At 52.2% G+C, this 20,713-nt stretch overlaps 1 protein-coding gene across 2 annotated transcripts in view; it reads left to right on the top strand.

Moving 5' to 3' along the window:
- The first annotated feature begins 3,191 nt into the window (after positions 1-3,191).
- Positions 3,192-20,713, top strand: part of ETF1 (eukaryotic translation termination factor 1) — a 28,638-nt gene continuing 11,116 nt past the window's right edge. For both annotated transcript variants that reach the window (XR_014229454.1, XM_082323905.1), the window contains exons 1-4: positions 3,192-3,293; positions 3,390-3,525; positions 18,906-19,081; positions 19,914-20,053. Coding sequence is in view for 1 of the 2 variants with exons in the window: in XM_082323905.1 (XP_082180031.1) it covers positions 3,440-3,525; positions 18,906-19,081; positions 19,914-20,053 (402 nt within the window). In the remaining variant the exon portion in view is untranslated. The remainder of the gene's footprint in view (positions 3,294-3,389; positions 3,526-18,905; positions 19,082-19,913; positions 20,054-20,713) is intronic.

Genomic DNA, 20,713 nt, shown 5'->3' with positions numbered 1-20,713 from the left:
AATTATTGAATCGTGGAGGGAAAAGTGAAATCAGGTGGTAAGTGGCAGGCTGAGAACTGTTTCTTGCTGTGAAAAACTGCCAGGAAGGCAGGAGATGCAGCAAGTGGGCTGTTATCGCTCGTGAAAAGGAGCAACTTATGTCCTGAGGAGCTAACTGCTGCCGTCCCGCCGCTGGGAAGGTGTCTGTCAGCACAGGGGAAAGGGTCTTTGGGGTTCATTGCCCGCTGTCGTTTTCCTTGTAGGCTGATACGCATCTTAGGAAGCCTGTAGCCCCAGCAGTGCTGCAGCTCTGGAATAAACTACTGGTCTGAGTATGAGAGTAATGAAGAAAAGTTTTGCGCGTGTTCTCCGAGGAAAACAGGTGACTGCGCGATGTTTGTGCTGCGTGCTTCCGCCCGCGTGCGTCCTCTGCGGCGGGAGCAGGTCGGCGCAAGGCGCGGCCTCCTCGGGCTCTGCAAGTCAGACCACCTTAAAATAATAGCGTTCAGTAACATGAACAGGACTGGGACAGCAGATTCCAGCGTCACAGCTCCTGCCTGACTTTAATAGGGGAGAGGAGGCTGAGATTTCCACTAGGTGCAGGGTATCTCTGCTTGCCTGCAGTGGCTTCTTTTCCTTTCCTGAAAGCATTTTCCCCCGGCTGAGGCCAGCCGCAGCGTGCCATGTTTGGGGAGCATGCCTGGGGAGGACAGGGACCTGCCGGGTTGCCTGTACAGGCAGGAGATGCTCGCCTTCCTTGGGGATTGCAGGAGGAAAGCGAGATGGAGTCTCTCCTCCGCAAGACAGCAGCTGCCAGCGTGTTGTGAAGGCACAGCTCCTTTTTTTAAAAACCTCTCTAAATAGTGCAGCCGTTTATTGAAAAAGTTCTCCATAGTTCAGCAGCTCTGCCCCCGTCGCTGCTCTCGGCTCCCTCCTCATTCCCGCGGCGCTGTGCCGGCTGTCGGAGACAGGCGCTGCTCGGCATCTGTGTCAGCCAGCCGGCGGGAGAGCTGCGGGGTGAACCGACGGCAGCGTCTGTCGCCTCGGGAAGGCTGGAGCAGAAAGTGCCACGGCGAAGTGGGCGCATCGGGCTGGGAGGTGGCAACTGCGATGCTCAGCGGGCGCTTTTTGGAGTAGAGTCCCTGGATTGAATTAGAAGGTCAGGATTGCCAGGGAAGCGCGGGGTAAGCTGTTGTCCACCCATCCATCTGTGTACACCGTCCCTGTCATATCGGGCGCAGAAACTTCCATCTCAGCAGATCATCTCCTAAAGCCAAGTATAATCCTCCTGTTTCGAGGAGGATTATAAAGGGCTGTGTGGGACCAGATGCACATGGAAAAAAAACACCTGTAAGGGTTGAAATTGATACTTGCTCGGCCCCAGAAGAGAAACAGGACTTTAAATCCAACCAGGTAGTTCAGAAATTCACAGTGTCTCCCTGGCATGGCCCTGTTGGTGGAACAACCCAGCTCCAGGCTCAGTCCCAGATGGGTCTCTGCTCAGGTGACCCTGCTCCCAGCTGTGCCCAGTGCCCAGCTCCCGGCAGGGCTTCAGTGGTGCTTTACCGCTGGGCCGGGAAGGCAGTGCAGGAGGGAGGGAGGCTGCAGCGGGCCCAGGCTATGGCAGCGCTTGCCGTCCCGGGAGCATCATCCTCCCGTGGCACGGCACGGCACGGAGGCCAGACTGTCCCCAGGCAGAGGTGGTGACCAGGCTGATGGCGAACACCAGAGCCGGGCTGTCCCAGGGAGGCAGATTGGGGCTGGAGGGACCCCGCGGCCGTGACCCCCCCAGCACCCAGCTGTCGGTGCCTGCTCAGCATCACCAGGAGAGCATCACCCCCGGGGGGGCAGCAGGGGAGCAGCCTCTCTGCTACCGCTTAATAAAAGAAACAAGTAAATGACTTCAGCATCATTTCATCACTACATTCCCATTTTGGCTGTCCCGGAGGCATTGCTGGCAGGTGCTCCCCAGGCAGTGGCGCTCCCACGGGAGCAAACCCACTGCCCGGTGTCTTCGGGGCAAAAAAGGCAGGTTGTGGGTCTGCAGACGGGGCACCGAGGCTGCGGTTTTGTTTAGGTGTGGTTCTTGGACGCGGTGAGACGGGCAGAGGCGGACGGGCTCCCCGCGGCCCCGCTAGCAGCGGCGCAGGAGCGGGCCTGCCGGCCGTGTGCTCCGCTGCCGCCCCGGCTGGGCTGCCCTGAGCCCCCCGCTCCCCGGGGACCCAGCGCGGGGCTCTGCAGGGGGCGGGCCGGGGCCAGGCCGCGGGGCGGGGAGGCCCGCAGCCCTTGCCGGGACGCCGGGCAGCCCGGTGCTTATCTTCCCCGCGCAGGACAGCGCTGCCGCGGCACGGCTCCCCCGCCGGCCACCGCCGCCCCGCCCGGGGCTCTCCTGCCCCAGCCTCTGCCGGGCTTCCCCGGACGTTCACCCTTCCAGCGGTGCCGAGCCGAGGCCTCTGCGGCCATCGCACGTCGCTCCCGCCCCCGCCGGCCCCCCGCTAAGGGCAGCGGACGGGCGGCATCCCCAGGGGAAGGAGAACGGAGACCGAGAACCCCGGGGCTCCGTAAAGCGCCTCCCCGTCCCCCGTCCCCTTTCCCCGTGCCTCCTGCCCCGCCTGGCCCCCTCCGGAGGCTGAGGGCGGGTCGGGAGGGACCAGGCTGCTCCGGAACCGCAGCAGGAGGGAGAGAAACCCCCGGCCGCGCGGGGCGGCCGCGGCCCCGCAGGAGCAGCGGCACCAGGCCCGGGGCGGGGGGGACACGCTCCGCTCCCCGGCCGGGCGGGCGGGCAGTCGGGGGCACGGAGCGGGGCACGGGGGGACACCGCCCCGGGGGGACACAGGCGGCCCCGCGGGGATGGGGCACAGGGCCCGGGCAGAGCGGCCCAGGCCGGGGGTACCGGGGCGGGGACCCTCCCCCGGCCACGCCGCTCCGCCCGGCGCGGCCCCTTTAAGCGCGCCCGGGGTCGGCGGCGCAGCTCTCGCGAGACCCGCCGTTGCGCCCCGCCCCGCCGGACGCCGCGGCCGGGCCGGGGCGGGCCGCGGACTACGCGCCCCACAGTGCCTTGCGCGGAGCGACGGCCAATGGCGGCGCGGGCGGGGGGCGGGGGCGGGCGGGCGGGCGGCCTATGGGGTGGCGCCCCGCTCCCGCGCGGGCGGGGCGGGCGCCCGCCCCCCGCCCCGGTCCCCCGGAAGTGATGTCACAAGCCCCATGTGAGCCGATTGCAACACATGCAGCGCGGAGAGGGGGAGCGCGAGCAGCCGGTGTCCGACGTCAGCGCCGCCGCCAGCCGCGCGCCGCCGGGGGGGACCGGGCCTGAGGTGAGGGCGCGGCGGGCGGGCGGGTGGCGGCGGGGCCGGGCCGGGCCGGGCCGGGGTCGGGTCTAACCGCTGTGTCTGTGCGCCGGCCCGCCGCAGGCCGCAGCCGCCGCCGCCGCAGCAGGAGGAGGAGGAGGAGGAGGGAGAAGATGGCGGACGATCCCAGCGCTGCCGACCGCAACGTGGAGATCTGGAAGATCAAGAAGCTCATCAAGAGCCTGGAGGCGGCCCGCGGGTGAGCGGCGGGGCCTGCGCCGCCTCGGGGGCGGCCGCGGCGGGAGGGGCGGCCGCGGGGCGGGCCGGCGGGCAGCGGGGTCGGCCGCCCCGGGGACGGGGAGGGGGGCGGTCCCGGCCGGAGCGGGAACCGGAGCGAGGGGGCCGCTGCCCGGCCCGCCCAGCCCCGGGCCCGCCGCCGCGGGGGCGGGAGGAGGGCGCGGCGCAGCCCCGGCCCGGCGGCCCCTTCCCGGGCCCCGGTGCGCTTTTGTCTCGCCGCGTGGTGAAGCGGCCGGGTCCCTGCGGCCGCTCGGGGGCTCGGGCTTGGAGAGAAAAGCGAGTCTGGGGCCCGGCAAACAGCGCCGGGGGGGCCGTGTGCTCCCCCGGGGACACCGGGGGAGGCTCCGTCGCCCAAAGGAAGCGTAACCGTGTTTCCCGCACGGGAAGAGGGCAGCGCCTGCCGCTCGGCTCCCGCTGGCCTCGGCCTGGCCGCGGCTCGTCAGCTGCTTCCCCCCCTCCACCCCCCGTAAGCGGATGAGCTCCCTCCGGCCGCCCCTGCGGGGGTGTCACAGGTGGCCGTACCGGCCCCGGCCTCGCCGCGCCGGGCGGAGGAGAGGGGACGTGGGGCCGGTGCTGGCTGCCGAGCTCCACGTCGTGTCCGGCCTCGCCGCGTCCCCTGGCCGCCCCGTGCCAGCTGGCACCGGGGAATGGCGGATTCCAGCTGGAGTAGACGGCTCCTCTGGCCCCCGAGCAGGCTTGGGCTCCTCCCAAGGGACCAGCTGGCTCAGGGAAGGCAGGAGGGTAAGGGCAGGCAGGCAGGGGCCCAGGCAGCCCTTACTTTATTACTTCTCTTACTGACACTGATTTGATCTTTCTCCTTCGTGTTCCAGTGAAAGCGCTTAGCTCCATTTCCCCAAAAGCAAGCTCTTCCAAAGTCTGGATAGCGTTAAAAGTCTCTAATCCCACTTATATCATCCGTGCACTTTGATTTCTTTTTTCCCCACCAGAAATAAAATAGCTGGATGTTCTTACAGCCTGTCCCATGCCAGAGGTGACACGGTGCCGGTTTCTGTGGGTAACTCAGCAGTGGCTTGTTGCACGGGTTGGGAAGCCACTCGGCCTTGAGTAATTGTAAGAACTATAGGTACTGGAGCTGTAAAATAGCAAAGAAAGTGTGTGTCTCTGTACAGAGTGCAATAAAATAGAAATGAAGGGTGACTCGTTAGCCACCCTTGTGGCTCTAGTTTCCATAGGCTCATCTGAACCGGTGTTAATCTAGCTGGGGCACCGCTGGCATCGTACTGCGGCCGCCCGAAAGGCAGGTTGCCTTTGGACAGCTCGCGTAAGCCGAGACGCCGTCTTGTTATTTCCTTAGTGCTGGCATTTGTTCTTGTGTGTAGAGTAGGCCAGGGGAATCACTCAGCTGAAAACTAACACAGGCAGGAGGGAAGAGGGGAGGAGAACCCAATCCACAGGTCTCCCTAAGTTGTTTTTTTATCTGATTTATGATGTAGCTGTGCAAGGAATGGGTGTGTGGGAAAAGGGAGTGTGGAGCTAGGGTTTTCCTTCCCTGCAGCAGAATGGACTTTGGCTGCTGAAGCTGATCGTTCAGCTGTGCCTTTGCACGGTGTTGACAGCATGCGTTGCACTCGCGGGGAGGTCCCAGCAAGCATGGGAGCGTGTAAACCGCTTCTGCCATGAAGTTGAAAGGGCTTGGGGAGCTACGGGCATCCGCTGCAGCTTGTGAAAACAGCTGTCAGTCCCTCCAGCAGTGCTGAGGGAGGCTGCGATGTGTTTTGGAAATGTACAGTTAGCATTTTGGTTCTCCCTGATTCAAAATGTGGTAGCATAAGCATGTCTACCTTTAGCGGCAGCTCTCATGGTGTTTGGAACAGATGAATGTTGCAGAGAACAAGATTAAAACTGGTACTGGAGAGCTCTTGGGAGAGGTGAGGCTGAAGGGCGAGCTTGGAGTGGGTGGCTGTAACCTTCTTGGGGCCACAGCCCAGGTGTCTTCCCCATTAGTGATCCCTGGCACATCTCTACTTCGTGGTAAAGATGCTGCAAGTGCTATAAAATGCGTGTAGGAGGTTTAGCTGAGCCCTCTGGATCCAGCGTATCTCCTAGATGTCATGATACTGCTGTTCCTCAATTTAATACGTGTGCTAGCTGCTAAACCGCCACCTGACGAAGGCTGCTGATGCTAGCAATCCTTCTATAAGCAAGGTTATGCCGCTTATGTGTAAATGCGCATCGTGCTTCTAGGGAGTCCTAGCTAAAATTATCCTAGTCTGTTTGGGTCCAGTGAGGGGAAGAGATGCCGTGACTTTTGCCACCAGAAGTGTTGGGCTCCCCGGCACAAGAGGTGTGAGGCAGTGGAACAGGCTTTTCCGGCCTTTGGGAGCGTCGCTTCCTCTTCCTGTGAAGTAGGAAGACCTGTTCTGGGGTGGGCTGGGGGGCAAGGCCTGTAAATAGGGTGATGTGGAGGGCCAGGGGCTCCTTGACGTCTCCACCTTCCCTTACTCATGTACTCCTAATAGTGACCCAGCAGCAGTGTCCCAGTTTCATGTGCTGGTTGTTCCTGCAGTGGATCAAAGGGACGGGAAATGGAGGAAGCTGGAGCTAGACGTTCAATTCGTATGTGGGAGCTGGGGCACCTCTGCTGTTATCCAGCTATTTTGGTAAAATCTCAATGAAATCTGCAGAACGTTATCAAAACGTTAAGTGAGCATAAGAGCAAGGACATGCTTTTATCATGTCTGGGATAGTTGAGGTAAGTGGCAGTATTTGGTCAGAAAACCAAGGGAGAAGATTAGAGCTTCAGCTTTGCCAGAAGCTGATCAGCTGGAGGCCAGCGAGGGTAAGACTGTTTCTCAAACTTTAAGGTAACGTCCTGGCAAGAATGTCCTGCGTTATTTTTCCAGCCCTGCTTATGAAAGCTGGCTTTCTTGCTGATCTCTGGATAGCAAGAATCTGGCAAATCAAAACAATGAAAAATAATTTTTAAAACCCCCAAACCCTCCCCAAAACCCTACCTCTGCTGGCAGGGAGTAGAAGGAGCTTTTGTCTGTATCTTGCTTCCTAAGACAGAAGTGTCTGTTATTTCCTCCTAGCTCTTCCAAAGTTGAGTTGCAAACTGTCTGAGCCTGTACAAAGTTAATGAGTTGATCTTTCTGATTCGGTGAGAAGGGAAGGGGACAGTAGCTGGTATCTGCAGAGTGTGTATGAGTGGCAGCAAATGAGGCCCGAGTTCTGCACTGCAGGCAATTAACCTTTCTAGCCAGAAGAAGATGAGGGTAAAAGGCTGGTGGTAAGCAAGTGATGCCCTTGTGAGAAGTCTAGCCTTGTCATTCATCTCTGGGAGCTTGGAGTGCTCAGACTTTCATCAAGCATCTCTGCTTCTCCCCTACAAAGGGATTCTGCTTTCGGTCCACAGTTACTTTTTGTAAAACAGAGTCTTGGTGAAAGACTCTGCCCCCCCCCCCGAAGTTGCAGCTGTGTCTTTGCATGTGGATGTTGCAGCAGCTCAAGTCGAAGTGGTACTAGCCACTGTGTTTTTCCCTTATCCTCTCTCTCCGGGCTTTGCTGCTGTGGTTTCGTGCAGTTTTCCAGTGTCAGTGTTAAACTGACAATCACTCTTTGTTCCTTTGGTCTTTGCAGTTCTGAATAGTTAGCAGAGCTATGGTCAGGTTTTTTTCTGCTAATCTAAGCTGTAAATGCTTGGCAAAATCAAGTATCGGCAACAACTAGCGGTCTCCTTGCAGGCTTAGGCCTGAGATGTCATATCTGAATCATATTTGGATAACTTCTCAAAGTCTTAGAAATGAGGGCTTTCTTCTTGCAAACAGCTCTGCTCAGAAACAGCTTACTAACACCTCCGCTGGGCAGGTGGACTTTCACACCCTGCTGCACTCTCGTTCAGGGTCAGGAGCTGCATTATAAAGGTAAAACCTTCAGGAACCTGCTGCCTTGAACTTCAAGGCAGGGCTAGACTTCTATTCAGAGCAGTAGCCCTTATGAGTTATTTAACTGGAACAGGGAAAGAGGAGGGAAAGAGAACGGTGTCTTTGAAGGCTCTGTCTGCAAGCACAACTAAGGTTGACAAACAGTGTGTCGAAGAACATTGTTCCAAATTAAGTGTTTTGGAAGGTGGGGGGAACAGGGCGTATGCAGGCTTCTGAGCAAATGCAGAAACTAAGTCTGAACAAGTAACTTATTCTGGTTGTAACTGGAAGACATGTATTGAGGCAGGAGAATGGAGAAATGGCCAGAGAAGGGGAAGTCTTGGTGCCTTCAGAGCCATGGGAAAGCAAAGCGATGCAGTTTCCTGCTAGGGTTTGGATTCTGCCAAGTTGAGACTTCCATCTGCTGTATGGGAGAAACCAAACGTGAGACAAAAAGTCACCAGGAAGGACAGAGGCCTGAAAATGTGTGGGAATTCCTGTGGAGTGAAACATATACTAGTTCTGTTTGAGGGTGGAAAAGCTGACCTGTGGCTTAGACATAAATGATTTGCCCAGCTGGTGTTGCAGAAAGCATCATTTGCAGCTGGGTTCTCCTGCAGTCCATCTGGAGCCTGGCTGGTCCTGACGGAAGGGCCCAACCTTGGAATTAGCCTCAAGCTGCTGCTGTTGCCCAGCCTTGTGCGACAGGGATGGGAGGCTGCTTGGGAGAAGGTGGGTGGTAGGCCGTGCATCTCCACACCTTGTTCTGGGGTGTCCTGGGATGATGCCACTTTTGTGACCAGGCAAGTTGGCAAGGCTGAGACCTGTTTGGACAACCTGGTGGTTCTGGAGAACAAGATAGTCTTGGCCTGTTCTACTGTTAGCATGGTGGGCCTTTCCAAAAGTGACCCAAAAGGCCACCTTCTTGTGAGGTAACACTGCAGCTGTGACTGCTGCGGCAGTGCTAGCTGCTGGGATGCGTTTAGGGAACAACTGGGGTCAGTTGCAAGTAGGTGTCCTGTACAGGTTTGCCTTGTTCCTGATTTGTTTTGAACAAAGTGCTGGGAAACTGGCGGTGCCGGGGTTATATCGTGCAGCACTGGTGAGCTGTATTTCTGTCCTGAGGTAGGCAGTGCAAATACTTGGTCACTCCTGGGAGCATCTGCAGCGCTTGACTGTAGATGGCTCATTCTGCTGATAGCAGGTGCTGTAGAGCTTCACTGCACTGAAGTTGCAACTGTGCTGGAGTAACTGTTGATTAGTTGAATGTGCTAGAATAGTTGATTCTCTACTCTGGTGTGAACTCCTCTACTGCACTGTATATGCATCTAAGATACAGTACACCATCTATAGATGGTGTACTGTATCTTATGTGATTGTAACAATGCCACCATGTCTAGGCAAGTACCAGTATAACTATCTTGTCTTTAAGCGACATCATACATCAGAAGGAGGATTTGGTGTGGTCTTTCATTGCTGTGACGGGTTTCTGGCCACGCTGCCAGAGACGTGTCGGTTCAGAGGCTCCCTCCCCTGCTCCCAGGCTGGCAGCAGGTCTCTTTCCCTACCTTCTTTATCGGGATCTGTTTGTCGTTGTGGCTGTGCCTCGAGTCTGGGCTCTGGGAAACAGTTTAACCGTTGATACAGGATCTGTTTCTGCAGAGCTGAAGCTTTCACCTTAGGAGGCTGAGTATGATGGAGACCTTGAACCGAGCCTGGGTGAGCTGGTCGATCTGTGAAGGGCAGTGCTGTGGCAAGGTACTACTTGGCTTTCCAACTTGCGCTGTGTTAATCAGGTGGCAGTGCTGATATGTCATGCTAGTACTGGTCACGGGATAGCCTTCAGGATCTCCCCGCAGCAAGCTGATGTCTCCAGTGGACCTACCTTTGCTAAAAGTCTTTTGCTTCTGCTGGAATCTGGGCTTGGGGTAAATGGCTGTCTCACTCTCTGGGCAATGTGAAAGATGAGTGGGACAAGGACTGGAAGAGTAGTGTCTGCGGGGTGGCACGTGGAATTTATCTTTACTGACAATGAGTTTTCTGCTTTGGCTTTATGATCCGTCATTAAAGTGTGGAGTGTTTAGGGAAGAGGTTATGATTTAAGTTCTTACCTAAGCCGAACTGCTTCCGTGAAGTAGTGCTTTCTCAGCCCACTTGTCTTCAGGGTAGTTTCTAAAGGAGGTCACGTTTCTCTTACAGAGGTAAAGGCTGTAATATTAATACTGCCTTTTGCTTCTGGTAGTGTGAGGAGAAGGAGGAGACATTTGCAGAGAGGCCAGAATAGAAATAGTCCAGGGCAGAAGTGATACCCGAGGGCTCTGTGGCAAGCAGTCGCGCAGGATGTACAGCAGCTGTGGACATGCTGTTTCCCTGCTTGGACTGTCCGAGTCTCCTCAGGCTGCCGGTCTCCATAGTGCTGGGGTTAGAAGCTGAATATGGATTTCATGTGAGCAGGGCTGATCAGACCTCTGAGGGCTAAGGCAGTGTCCCAAGAGCTTGTGTTTCAGTGGTGTCGAGGGTGGGTGGTCTGAGAAAGCTGCCCTCTCCCTGTGCCAGGTGAGAAGGCAGCTGGAGCCAGGGAGAACGTCCAAAGGGTTGTTGACACCCTGCTGGTTGCCTGTGTCTAATTGTTGTAAAACATTTCCTGGGCTTTCTCATCTGCCTGCTCTACCTGTTCTTGTGAATTATAGCAGCGATTAGGAAATGCTGTTTTGAGAGTACACACTAGCAAGTGGCACAAAATGACCTGATCTGGGAGAATGGTTAAGTGTCGGACAAGAATTCTAGTAAGTGTTTTATAGCCTTTGGTAGTTCGGCAGCCTGATACCTTCTTTTTACAACTGCGTGAATCATTAGTGAACAGTGTGATTCATACACAGATCATCATTCACATAGAGCTAATGAATGAGACCCTGACTGCTGAAGACAAATGACGTGGCAGAAGATGGGAATTAGCACCTCAAAAGAGGGCAGACTTTTTTGGCTTTGTGGCAACTGCATTTTTTTTTTCCCCCTCTGTTAGTTCCTTATTCCCGTGTAGCTCTGAGGCATTAACATCTTAACAAGCAAATCTGGATTTGTTGCTTCAGTCCCTCTGTGTACATCTTGTACCCAACTGGCCCATCAGCATAATGCAACAAGTCTTTTAAACTCGGAGCATTAATAATTGGAGAGGGAGGAGGGAGAGCAGGGGAGCTGTGGCAAAACCGAGCCTCCCAGTGAGTCACAAATGTCTGAAGTGCAGAAATGTCTGTTCCACTTACCAGTAATTGGGCATCCGGGCTTTCTGTATGAGGTCAGACGCAGCCAATAAGGCCTATTCAAAACATGCCTGTGCAATTATGTTTTGTGATGTGTTGCCTTTGATCCAAGGATTTCAGAGTGGCATTGATTCACCTTCCCTGTGGGGCGTGCAGTATCCACTTGCACTGATTCAGTGCTCTTTGGCGATACGGGATGAAGTCAGGATCTGCTCCTGGAGCTGCAGAACGATTCGGGATCTGGGTGCTGGTGGCTGCCTGAGCAGCAGCCGCAGTGTCGGAGCTGGCTCCAGTTGGGGACGGGAGGAAGCTCGGAGCATGGAGCTGCTTATATTGACCTCTGTGCAGGTGGTGCATGGTGGACCCGTGGGCAAGGGCTCACCGTTACCTGCTACCTGTGCAGCCGTCGGACACATGATACTTGGCCAAATTCTCTGCTATGTGGAGAAATAGAGGTCTGTGACCTGGTTCTTCTTTCACCTCCTTTCTGTCCCTGGGGAGTGATGCATGCTGAGCTCAGGAGGCAGATCCTGGCAGCAGGCCAGCGACTGCTGAGGGGAGGAGAGCACTACCTTGCCTGACCCTTGGTGAGACACTAGCCAGTCTTGCCTCTGCTCCTTTGCTGAAGCAGCCATCTGCTGCCTCCTTGTGGGAAGCTTTCCCTTGCTGCCAAAGCAGGGGGTGCACCGAGGAGAGCAGGCTCACTTCTCTTTTCCAAGGTGGGTTCTGGCTTGGTGCTTCGCTCCCTAGCTTGCACTCAGTAAGCTTGCTTAGCATCTGAGGGCTTTTCTTCTTCGAGAAGGTCAGTGGGTTAGGGTAAGAGGGCAGAATACCTTTTCAGGACAGTCTTAATGTTTGTGTTCAAGCTGTTTGTGGTTACACGGGGTGGTTTTTGTATATCATCTTCCTGTAATGCTGGCAGATGCCATAGAAAATTCCTGTCTCGGGCTCTGGGACAGAACTGCAGCTCAAGAGCTTGGCATTGTGTGAGCCATGGTGGCAATAGCTGCATGGCCTCGTGCTGTGCTGCGAAGTGATTTTCCTTTGTCCAGGAAGGAGGTGGCATTCAAAGACTGACTGGGGAATTCGCTATCTGGAGTGTTTCTTTGACTCAGGGGAGGAGGGCTCGCTTTCTCCAATTAATGCTTATGCTGAACACTACTCTTGAGGAAAGAATGACTTGGTCTCCTGGCTCTGCAATCCTCCCCTCATATCCACCCTGCTCCCATCTTGTGCTTTTTCTGTGCTTATGAGATAGCACTGGATCCAGAGAAGTCATCTCTGCCTTACTTTTGGTTGGGAACTGGTCTCTTCCATATCTTCATACCCTTCTTTGGATGGCCTGGAAACCTTTGAGGAACAACTTGTATTGATGTCACCTTTTAGTAGATGATCCAGCGTTCTGCTGTATGCTGTGGTGAAATGCAGAATGCCTCTGAGGTGAGGGCTGTGAGGTTCTTGCTGAAATGATGCTGTAAAAACTACTTCCAACAGTATGGCTTTCAGCTCAACTTTACATTAAACTTCCAAGGAGTTAGTGGTAGGTCCCACTGTCAGCTAACCGGTGCTGTGTGCTCTGTCTCTATATCCACGCAGCATTTGTCTCCTGCTCGAGCTGTGCTTTTTGCTCATCACCTGAACAGGGAGAGGGATTTCGTCTATTTCTGATGGAGACATCACAAAAAGCTGTTGCTTCTCAAGCAGCAGTTAGATTGAGGCATGTTGGCTGTGTTTGTTGCAAAGCATTCACCAATGTTCTCACAGGCAATGCAGTCTTTGGGTAAGCTTCCAGATGACGTTGCCCCTGAAGCACTGAAGGGGTCCTCGGCTCTTAAGATTGCCTCTGCTCTTTCCTAGCAGGCTGACAGGATTTCTAGGAAAAGTTACGTAGCTTTTGCATCTGCTGTCATCTCTCTAGATTTGGCATCTGAAGTGGACTTGAGCCACTTCCTATTTGATGAAGGCTTTGTCCTATTAAAAGACACTAAGTCTTTAAAGGGCACAGCTATGACCTGTTTATGTACTTCACAGCCATAATTCATAAGTTGTAAGAGCATATGCGTAGAACTTCCCTAGGGCAAGGTCAGCGCTGTTGCACACAGGGCTTATATGAACAGGGAGTGTCTAATGGCCTATGTTTTTTAAGAGAACCCAAACCAGCAATTTTGTACTTGCCTATAGTAAAGGATACTTAATTTTTATAGCACTTCATTCAACGTCTCTGCTCAGATACAGGATCAAAAAACCCTCAAATATTCTTTACTTTCATTATGGCTTGTGTGGAGTGTGCTCTCAACTCAGTCCTTCACTGAAGTATCATGTGCCTGCAGCGCTATGTGGGTATTTTTTCAGAAGTAGCACTCTTCTCTTGGACCTGTGGTATGTGCCTGATGAAGTTCTGCCTTGGATTACATAGACGGCATCAGTCTTGCAGCTGGCTGTGGATGTGTCAGTGATGGAACTGGTCTAGCCACCGTATAACTTCAGTAGCCTTGGCTGTCCAGGCAGCTTGGGCTCCTTAATACACGTGATGCCTGCCCAGTAATCCGCAGTCCTCTTGGATGGAGACCAACAGATGTTACCTTGGGAAGGTAACATTGCTTGAAGCAGTATGTGGCAACAGTTATTTCATAGAAAGCTTCCTAGCTGTGGTATGCGGTTAAGATCGGATCATCTGAAAGCTGTTTGCTCCACATTCCTGCCAGTCTCTGGCAGTCACATATAGGCCTCGTGCTGCCCTTGGTTCCTGGGGAAAGCAAAACAGTCATGAAGCTGGTACCCTGTAAAAATTAGCTCATTTTGAGTCCCAGGGAATGACTGACCTTCCTTGCCTCTGTTATCTCCATGTTACACAGTGTGCTATAACTGTAAAATGTTTAATTGTGGAACAGCTACAGCTCAGCTGCTGTTTGTCAAGTCTCCTCTGATGCCACAGGATAGGCCAGTAACTGCTATTTATATAGCATGTCTGTTAAATTAATGCTCTCCCTTGCCAGCGCATATCCCAAATTCCAGAAGACAGGTTGAGCGACTGTTCCTCCTCAGACTTCTGGTTGGGATTGCTCTTGTCTGCCAAGTCGAGGGTAGCTACAGTCAGTGCTTGCTGGTTTGGTTTTTGTGTGGTATGCAGGTAGCCATTATCCTGATAGAACGCTGTGTAAGATGGTAGGACTCTTCTAGAAAACCACTAGACCAGTTTCTAGTTTCAGCTGAAAGCTGAAGGCCTAAGGATCTGCTCAGCTGTCCCTTCTGACGGGCGAAAGAGTAGAAACCGAATCCCTGTAGATGAAGATGGCCACCCAGAACAGGAGGCTCAACTGCCAGCTGTAATGAAAACCATCCATGGGGTATACTTGGCAGCTTATTTTGAATGTGATACACTGCTCGCTTTGTGCGCTTGCCTTCTGTTGTGGTGGCTTCCTCATGCTGAACCATAAAACGCGTACACAGTGGGCACCGCTCCTGGTGCCAAACGTGGCTTGGGAGTCGGCACGGCCATCCAGCTGGCGTAAGTGTCTTCTGTGAAATCCCTGCTCTTGCTTCTGGGAAGAACCCGATGGTTTTCTTCTTGGTCTGCCATACTGCAGCTGTCGTAAGGCACGGTGAGATGCCGTCGGATGATACCTCTTAGTGCAGGAAAGTCTTGCAGGGGAAACGAGCTGCTTGGATGCCGTAGTACCTGCTTGCAGGAATATAGGCAAAACTTTTCCCTTCAGCTTTTAGCGATGATTCAGCACCGCGCACACTGCCGCTCGCTGTGATAACTTGTTAACATTTGCTCTTAGGCCTCTCTGTGACTGGGAAAGCTGTTTGTTTTGTGGTACAGTTGTCTGAAATTCAAACTGTAGTAACGTTGAAGTTTTAATAATAGAACAGGCTGTCCTATCCACAAACCTCAATTTTCTAAAGAACTTGCTGTCCTGAGAGAGCAAAGTGTGCTTGGTTTTGCTTCCCCCTTTCCCCCCAGCAGTTCTCTGGCAGGCTGTAGGAGCAAGGCTGGAGCCCACCTGCAGTGATTTAGGAGCAGGGTTGGAGCCCTGATCATCATCATCATCATCTATCCTAGAGATACCTGATGCTGGTGCTTCCAAGGCCATGCTACATCTGAGCTAATTGCCAATTACTGGCAGGGCTGGCACAGTGTGAGGAGTAACCACAGTACCCAGACAGTGAAGTGTTTCTACCTTTCCAGAGGTTGGCACTTAATTGCTCCCTGGTTTCTTTGTAGTATGTGGACATGCTTTTAATTGTTTTCTCCTCTCTGGTCCCTTGTGCAGTGGCACATGCTGTGCTCTCCTGTGGCCCGGGATGCTGGTTTCTTACAAAGCAAACATCTCGGAGCATTTCGGGTCTTGATGCACATACTTGCATTACAATGGCAGCTATTTGGCTGCTGTGCAGGCACTCCTTAGCCCAGAATAGGGACAGCAACTGTCTCTAGCTGCTTAAAACTTCCTGGCTCAGTTCAGTCTGAAAGCATTAGCTTCCAGCTGATCTAGTGTAATTTGTCTTGGGTGCACTAAAACCAGGGGGGGAAACCTCTTGGCAATGCTGCATTTTGAACTCGGGATCCTGCTGAGCGGAATATAATCTGGAGTGCTTGGGGTCCCTCCTTCCTGCGGGAGCGCTGGGGGTGGCGCAGGGAAGAACCAGCTCGTTGCGCATTTGATCCCGAGCTGCCAGTGTGAGCGCTGCCCTTAATCTAGATTGATTACTTAATTGTTCACTGTAACAATTCTGTAATGAAGTTCTGTCTGGGAGGGTGCTCGCCAGGGGATTCGTGGTTGGCAATGGCCTGCCAGGCAGCAAACGTCCCATGTGCTTCACGCGCAGCAGAGGCCGTGGTTTTAGAGGTCTGCTGTTTGGAAAGGCCCCTTTCGGGAGGTCGTAGTCAGCATGATTTCCCCTCCCTTGTTCCCAGAGTAGATGTGCTCTAGAACCTGGGGCGCAGCTCATCTGGCAGCTGCAGAGGAGGAGGAGGCATGGGATTTTGCAGAAATACCTGTCGTCTTGTTCAGGCGCAGTGGCTGCAAAAGCTGATAGGAAACCTGGAAATTGTATTACTATGCAGAATAACCTACTTTTTTTCCTAAGTGTTTTTGAACAGAAGCTTTCTTAGAAAATCTTTATTACGTTTTGTCTCATTGTGGTGAATTTAGCAAATGCAACCACTTTTTTTTTTATTTTAGACCTTGCCATCTTGAATTAAGGTCACATACAGGTACAAGCTTGCTTTGAGAGGGGAAAACTGCTCTTCTGTGGTGGGATAACAAGGTCTTAGTGGTGTGTGAAGGAGTTCTGCAGCCATCCTGGCCACTTGTGTGCAGATCTGCTTCAGCTGGTGTCTTGCTGGTCTCAAACTCTCTGGGACATGATTTAATTTAGTGATTGGATCCTGACCATGTGCTTGTTTGAGGCAGAGGGAGATGAGCAGGGGGTGCTGACTGTTACTTTCAATTAGCTGGCTGCCTAATGAACTACTTGGTTGGGTGGATTAGCTGTACCCGGCAGGCGGCAGCAGCATGCTGGCAGGGGCTGCCCCCCTTGGGGTGCTGGGTGCCCAGGGACATGGGGTGACAAGCCGGCTGACTCCCTGTGCTCCAGGCTCCAGCAGCCTGGGATGCTGTGAGGTGCTCCGGCTGCTCCCGTGGCGAGCTGCACGCCTGCTGTTTCGCTGGATTGTGCAGGAATTGGTTAGTGCCTGAAATAGCTTTGGCTGAGTAAACAGTAGCAAAAGCACAGCAAACCCAAAAAATACACTTGATGTTGGTAATGGAAGGTGCTTTTGGATATAAATCCAGGCCGGAATTTGCTGAAGGGCTGGACCAAGCGCAGTACTGTGCTGTGTTAAACTAGTTTGAGACTTAAATGCGGGAGAATGCATCGTCTAAGAGACCCTTTTCATTTATTTGTTTGCAGTAATAAATCACGAGGGCTTGTGAAGTCCACTGTATGACCTCAGGTAGGGTGTTTTGGGGAGGGTGTTCCTAAGGAACAGTGGTTTGACTGACACGCGTGACTCTGCCTTACAGATAAGATGCTGTGTGTAACATAAATAATCACCGTTATGGTGGCCCTTTCAAGGTGTGGGTTCAGTGCAATCCGGCTGGCTCACAGTGCGCAAGAGCTGTGCTCAGGCCAGCAGCTCTGCTAATGCCGATGTTTCTGGGGCAGTGGAACATAACACGAGGTCAGGGACTGGGATTTGAGGGGTGGCTTGCATTTGAAAACTGAAGGTAGCTTTACAAGTGCTTTTTTTTTACAGAAGAATTGGTCTTGGGAGGGCACACCCGGTCTTCCTCCTTGCTATTCCCACCTGCTCCCCTAGCTCGCTGTCTGCTCTTTCCCCTCTGTCCTCAATACAGGAAAAATTGCATGAAATCTCTTCCTAGCAGGAGAACCATGGAGTGCCCAAGGGGCATAACGGTCCCATCTCCTAGCTGCCACATCGGGATGCCCTTCCTTCGTGCAGCGCGTTAGGCGTGATGTGCGGGGCTTTCTGATCTCTGGGAAGCCTGAGAATCTCTGCTTTCAGAGGAAGAAATGAACTGCGTGAGCTTGCCTCAAGAGTGCTACTTTCAGAAAAGTCGGGAAGAGTTGCTTTCATTCTGCTCAGCCTCTTACTCAAAGGAGCCTGCTGGGAATGATAGGCCATTATATCTCCCCTAAGGCTTGTGCCATTCACTGGGGTAGCTAACTGCTTTAATTGAGTGGTATATGGAGTATTCTGGGCTGGTGTGACCTGGAAGTCTGATAGTTGTCAGCATGGCTCAAAGCTCCTTCTGGGAATAATGTGTGCAAGTGTCTCTCTGCGACTTTCTTGATTAGTGTGTATGGGGATCTTGGATATTAAAACCAATTAGTTGTCTTTAAGGTCAGGGACTTATTTGACCTACCAGCATCCGTTTCAACTTGGCCTGAATTGAAGATCTTTGGAAGAGGGCTGTACAACTTTTGTAAAGAGGCTAATGAAGTGATGCTTTTTAAAGCACTTCCCTGCTGTCTCTGTAGCCCAAACACTTCAGGCAGGACGCTAGTGCATGACAATCTGAAACAGCAGCAGGCAGGTACTGCGGTAGTCTTGTCCTACCATAAGAAATCTAAAAGAGCAAAACCCATTTTTATTTCATGGCTGAAAAGTGCTTTGGTGCTCTGACTCAGAATCCCGAGTAGAGGTTTTTTTTCCACAGAGCTTAGCTGGTTTGCCCTTGAAAGGGCTAGAGGACATGATGAGGCATTTGATTTTTATGCCATTACTCTAATGTGAAGTATGAGGTCTGGGTTAAATTTGAGACAATGCAGAAGCAGCACTTCAGACATCTGGGATACTTCAGTGGCAAATGGGAGGTACCCGCTGGAAGGCGGACAGGAACTTCCCCGATTTTGTTTTGGCTTTGGATGGATTTGAACCATGAGGCTGCTTTGGGGATTAAGACCTCTGCAGGATCCACCCCAAAGCCATAGGAAAAATGACTATCAAACTTGCCTTTTTTTTTTTTTTTTTTTTTTTTCCATTTAACTTAAGCCAGTTCTGTGATTTGTGGGGTCTTACCTCCTGACTCCATGCCTGGGGTTGGTGCTTCTGAGCTAGCAGTCATGTACTTAAGTGTGCTTTACTTAAAGCAGCTGCCAGAGTCGGTGAGCTTCTCTATCAAGCAAAGTGCTAGTGGGAAAGTAGAAAAGACTAAAAGTACAACAAAAGTCCTTCCAGTTCAGTTTTCTGTCTTAATCTGAGGAAAACAAAGTGTTAAAACTGCGCTTGGGCTGGCTGGTGCTCCAGCTGTCTGAGAACAAATGGAATGGGCTTAAAAATGTCCTTAAAGTATGTGGCTGCATTGTTTTAAATAATCTCTGCTGGGGACTGCTTACATGCCTTTAGCTTGCAGCCCTTAGCCTGTACATATATTCTTTTTTCCGGGGTAGTATCCCAGCTTAAACGAGCAGCTTTTGGAGGACTTGCTTGGTAGTGGCTAGCCTGAACACTTGGTTATGGAGTCAAATCCACTGAAGAGCCTAATTTGTTTTCTTTTCTCTCCCCTTATTGTCCAGCAGAAGGGGAGTTACACCGATAACAGTGAAGTGAAGCATCCTTGGCGGGGGGGAGGGAGGCGAGACAGCTGTGTGCATGGAATATGGTATGAATATGCTTGTTGCTTTGGTTGGTGGCTGCTCACAACCCCTCTTTTTTCCTTTCTCAGCAATGGTACCAGCATGATATCGTTGATCATTCCCCCCAAAGACCAGATTTCACGAGTGGCAAAAATGTTAGCGGATGAGTTTGGCACCGCCTCCAACATTAAGTCTCGAGTGAATCGCCTTTCAGTACTGGGAGCCATTACATCTGTACAGCAAAGACTGAAACTCTATAACAAAGGTAACTTCTAGCTTGTATGGATGCTGGCAAACTTCCCTCGCTTGGAAGCAGCCTTAAGTTCCTGCGTTATGCAGTTTTCTGCTAATCAAATCTGTTGGCCTGTGCTGCTGTTTTGCAGTGATGTTCCAGGTATGTTGCCCATGGATGACTACTTCAAGGGTAGACCTTAGGACTAGACTAAGTAGGATGGCCCTTGTCTTTGATAAGCAGGCTCATGATTCTGTCCTTAGCAGTGCTGACTCTTCTAAACTTGGCCAGCCTTAAGAGCTGTTCTACAATAATGCATTTGCATTAAACTAGTGGTTTTCCATCAAGCAGAAACGTATGTATGCCTTATGCATGCCACTGTGCAACTACCGTCATTTCGGGAGGAAATAGACCCAGGCCATCTAAAATGAGTACTGGAAAAGAGTTCATCACTACTGTCTTGACACTGGCAAGTGGCCTTCACTGAGATGGTCAGTCTATAAATCGCTCTATAAGAGCTAGGAAAGCTTCATGGGAATGTTGAGCCTTTTTCTGGGTTTCATGAGCTTGCAAGCTTATGGGTTTAACAGACAGGTACATGTTCTTGCAGCTTTGTTGCAAGTCTTTCCATCAGTGTTACCTTTAGCTTCGTGCTCTAAGCTGTTCAATATAGGTGCACTAAATTAGTTTGTTTTCCATTGTAGAGATCTGGGGAGGGAATGAAGTGGGGGAAATGGAGAGGAAAAAAAACTTTGGAATTTCGGTTTCCACTCTGCCTTTAGTCTCAAGGCCTAGTAGTTAGTTTCTGATGGGTACAGCTTGCAGTATTTCTTAGTGATCTAAAATTGCATTGTGTCCTTTGTAGTACCTCCAAATGGTCTGGTTGTTTACTGTGGAACAATTGTGACAGAAGAAGGAAAAGAGAAGAAAGTCAACATTGACTTTGAACCTTTCAAACCAATCAATACGTCGTTGTATTTGTGTGACAACAAATTCCACACAGAGGTAAGAAGTCTCCTATTGCCTGCTGGTCTTGCAGTAGTCAAAGTCAGACTGCTTTGCTAGACTCACTGGAACAATTCTTGGTGTGCTTGAGTCCACGCTCTGTAGAACAGCAGGCTTTAATTAAGACATCCTGCTGGTGAAGCCACTGGATGGCTTGTGACTGGCTAGTGTTCAGAAATGTGTGATATTTGCTGAAAGCAGCTGAGATATTGTCCAGCTCCTACTACAGCTGACTTTATGGCCTAGCTAGTAACTGCTGAGTTTGTGTAAGCCACAGAAATAAGCTTTTCTCTGTAGCTGGAGGCAGGCTTTTTTTTCTTCACCTTAGGCCCATAGATCTTATTCCAAGCCAGGCCTTAAAGTAATGCCAAGATAATATTAGTGTTGCCAGTCTTGTTATCAGATGTGTTAACTGAGACCCTTGATGGAGAACTGGTGTGTGCCTAATCTGTCTGGGGTAAAGTGGGATTATTTTTATCCAACATCTACTTGTCTTAGTTACATGAATGGTTTGAAGCATATTTAAAGTAATGTGGATTACACTAGTCTTGACTGCATGAAGTCAGTTTATTGTGTCTAAGACTGTTTTGGCTCTGTTGGCAGTTGCAGAGGTCTCAATATTTGTAGTAGATGACTGACTGCCTTTCACGTCCATGGCAT

This window comes from Platalea leucorodia (genome assembly GCF_965183815.1).
Source record: "Platalea leucorodia genome assembly, chromosome: 11".
Classification (NCBI taxonomy): Eukaryota; Metazoa; Chordata; class Aves; order Pelecaniformes; family Threskiornithidae; genus Platalea; species Platalea leucorodia.
This window is presented reverse-complemented; position numbering and strand designations above follow the sequence as displayed.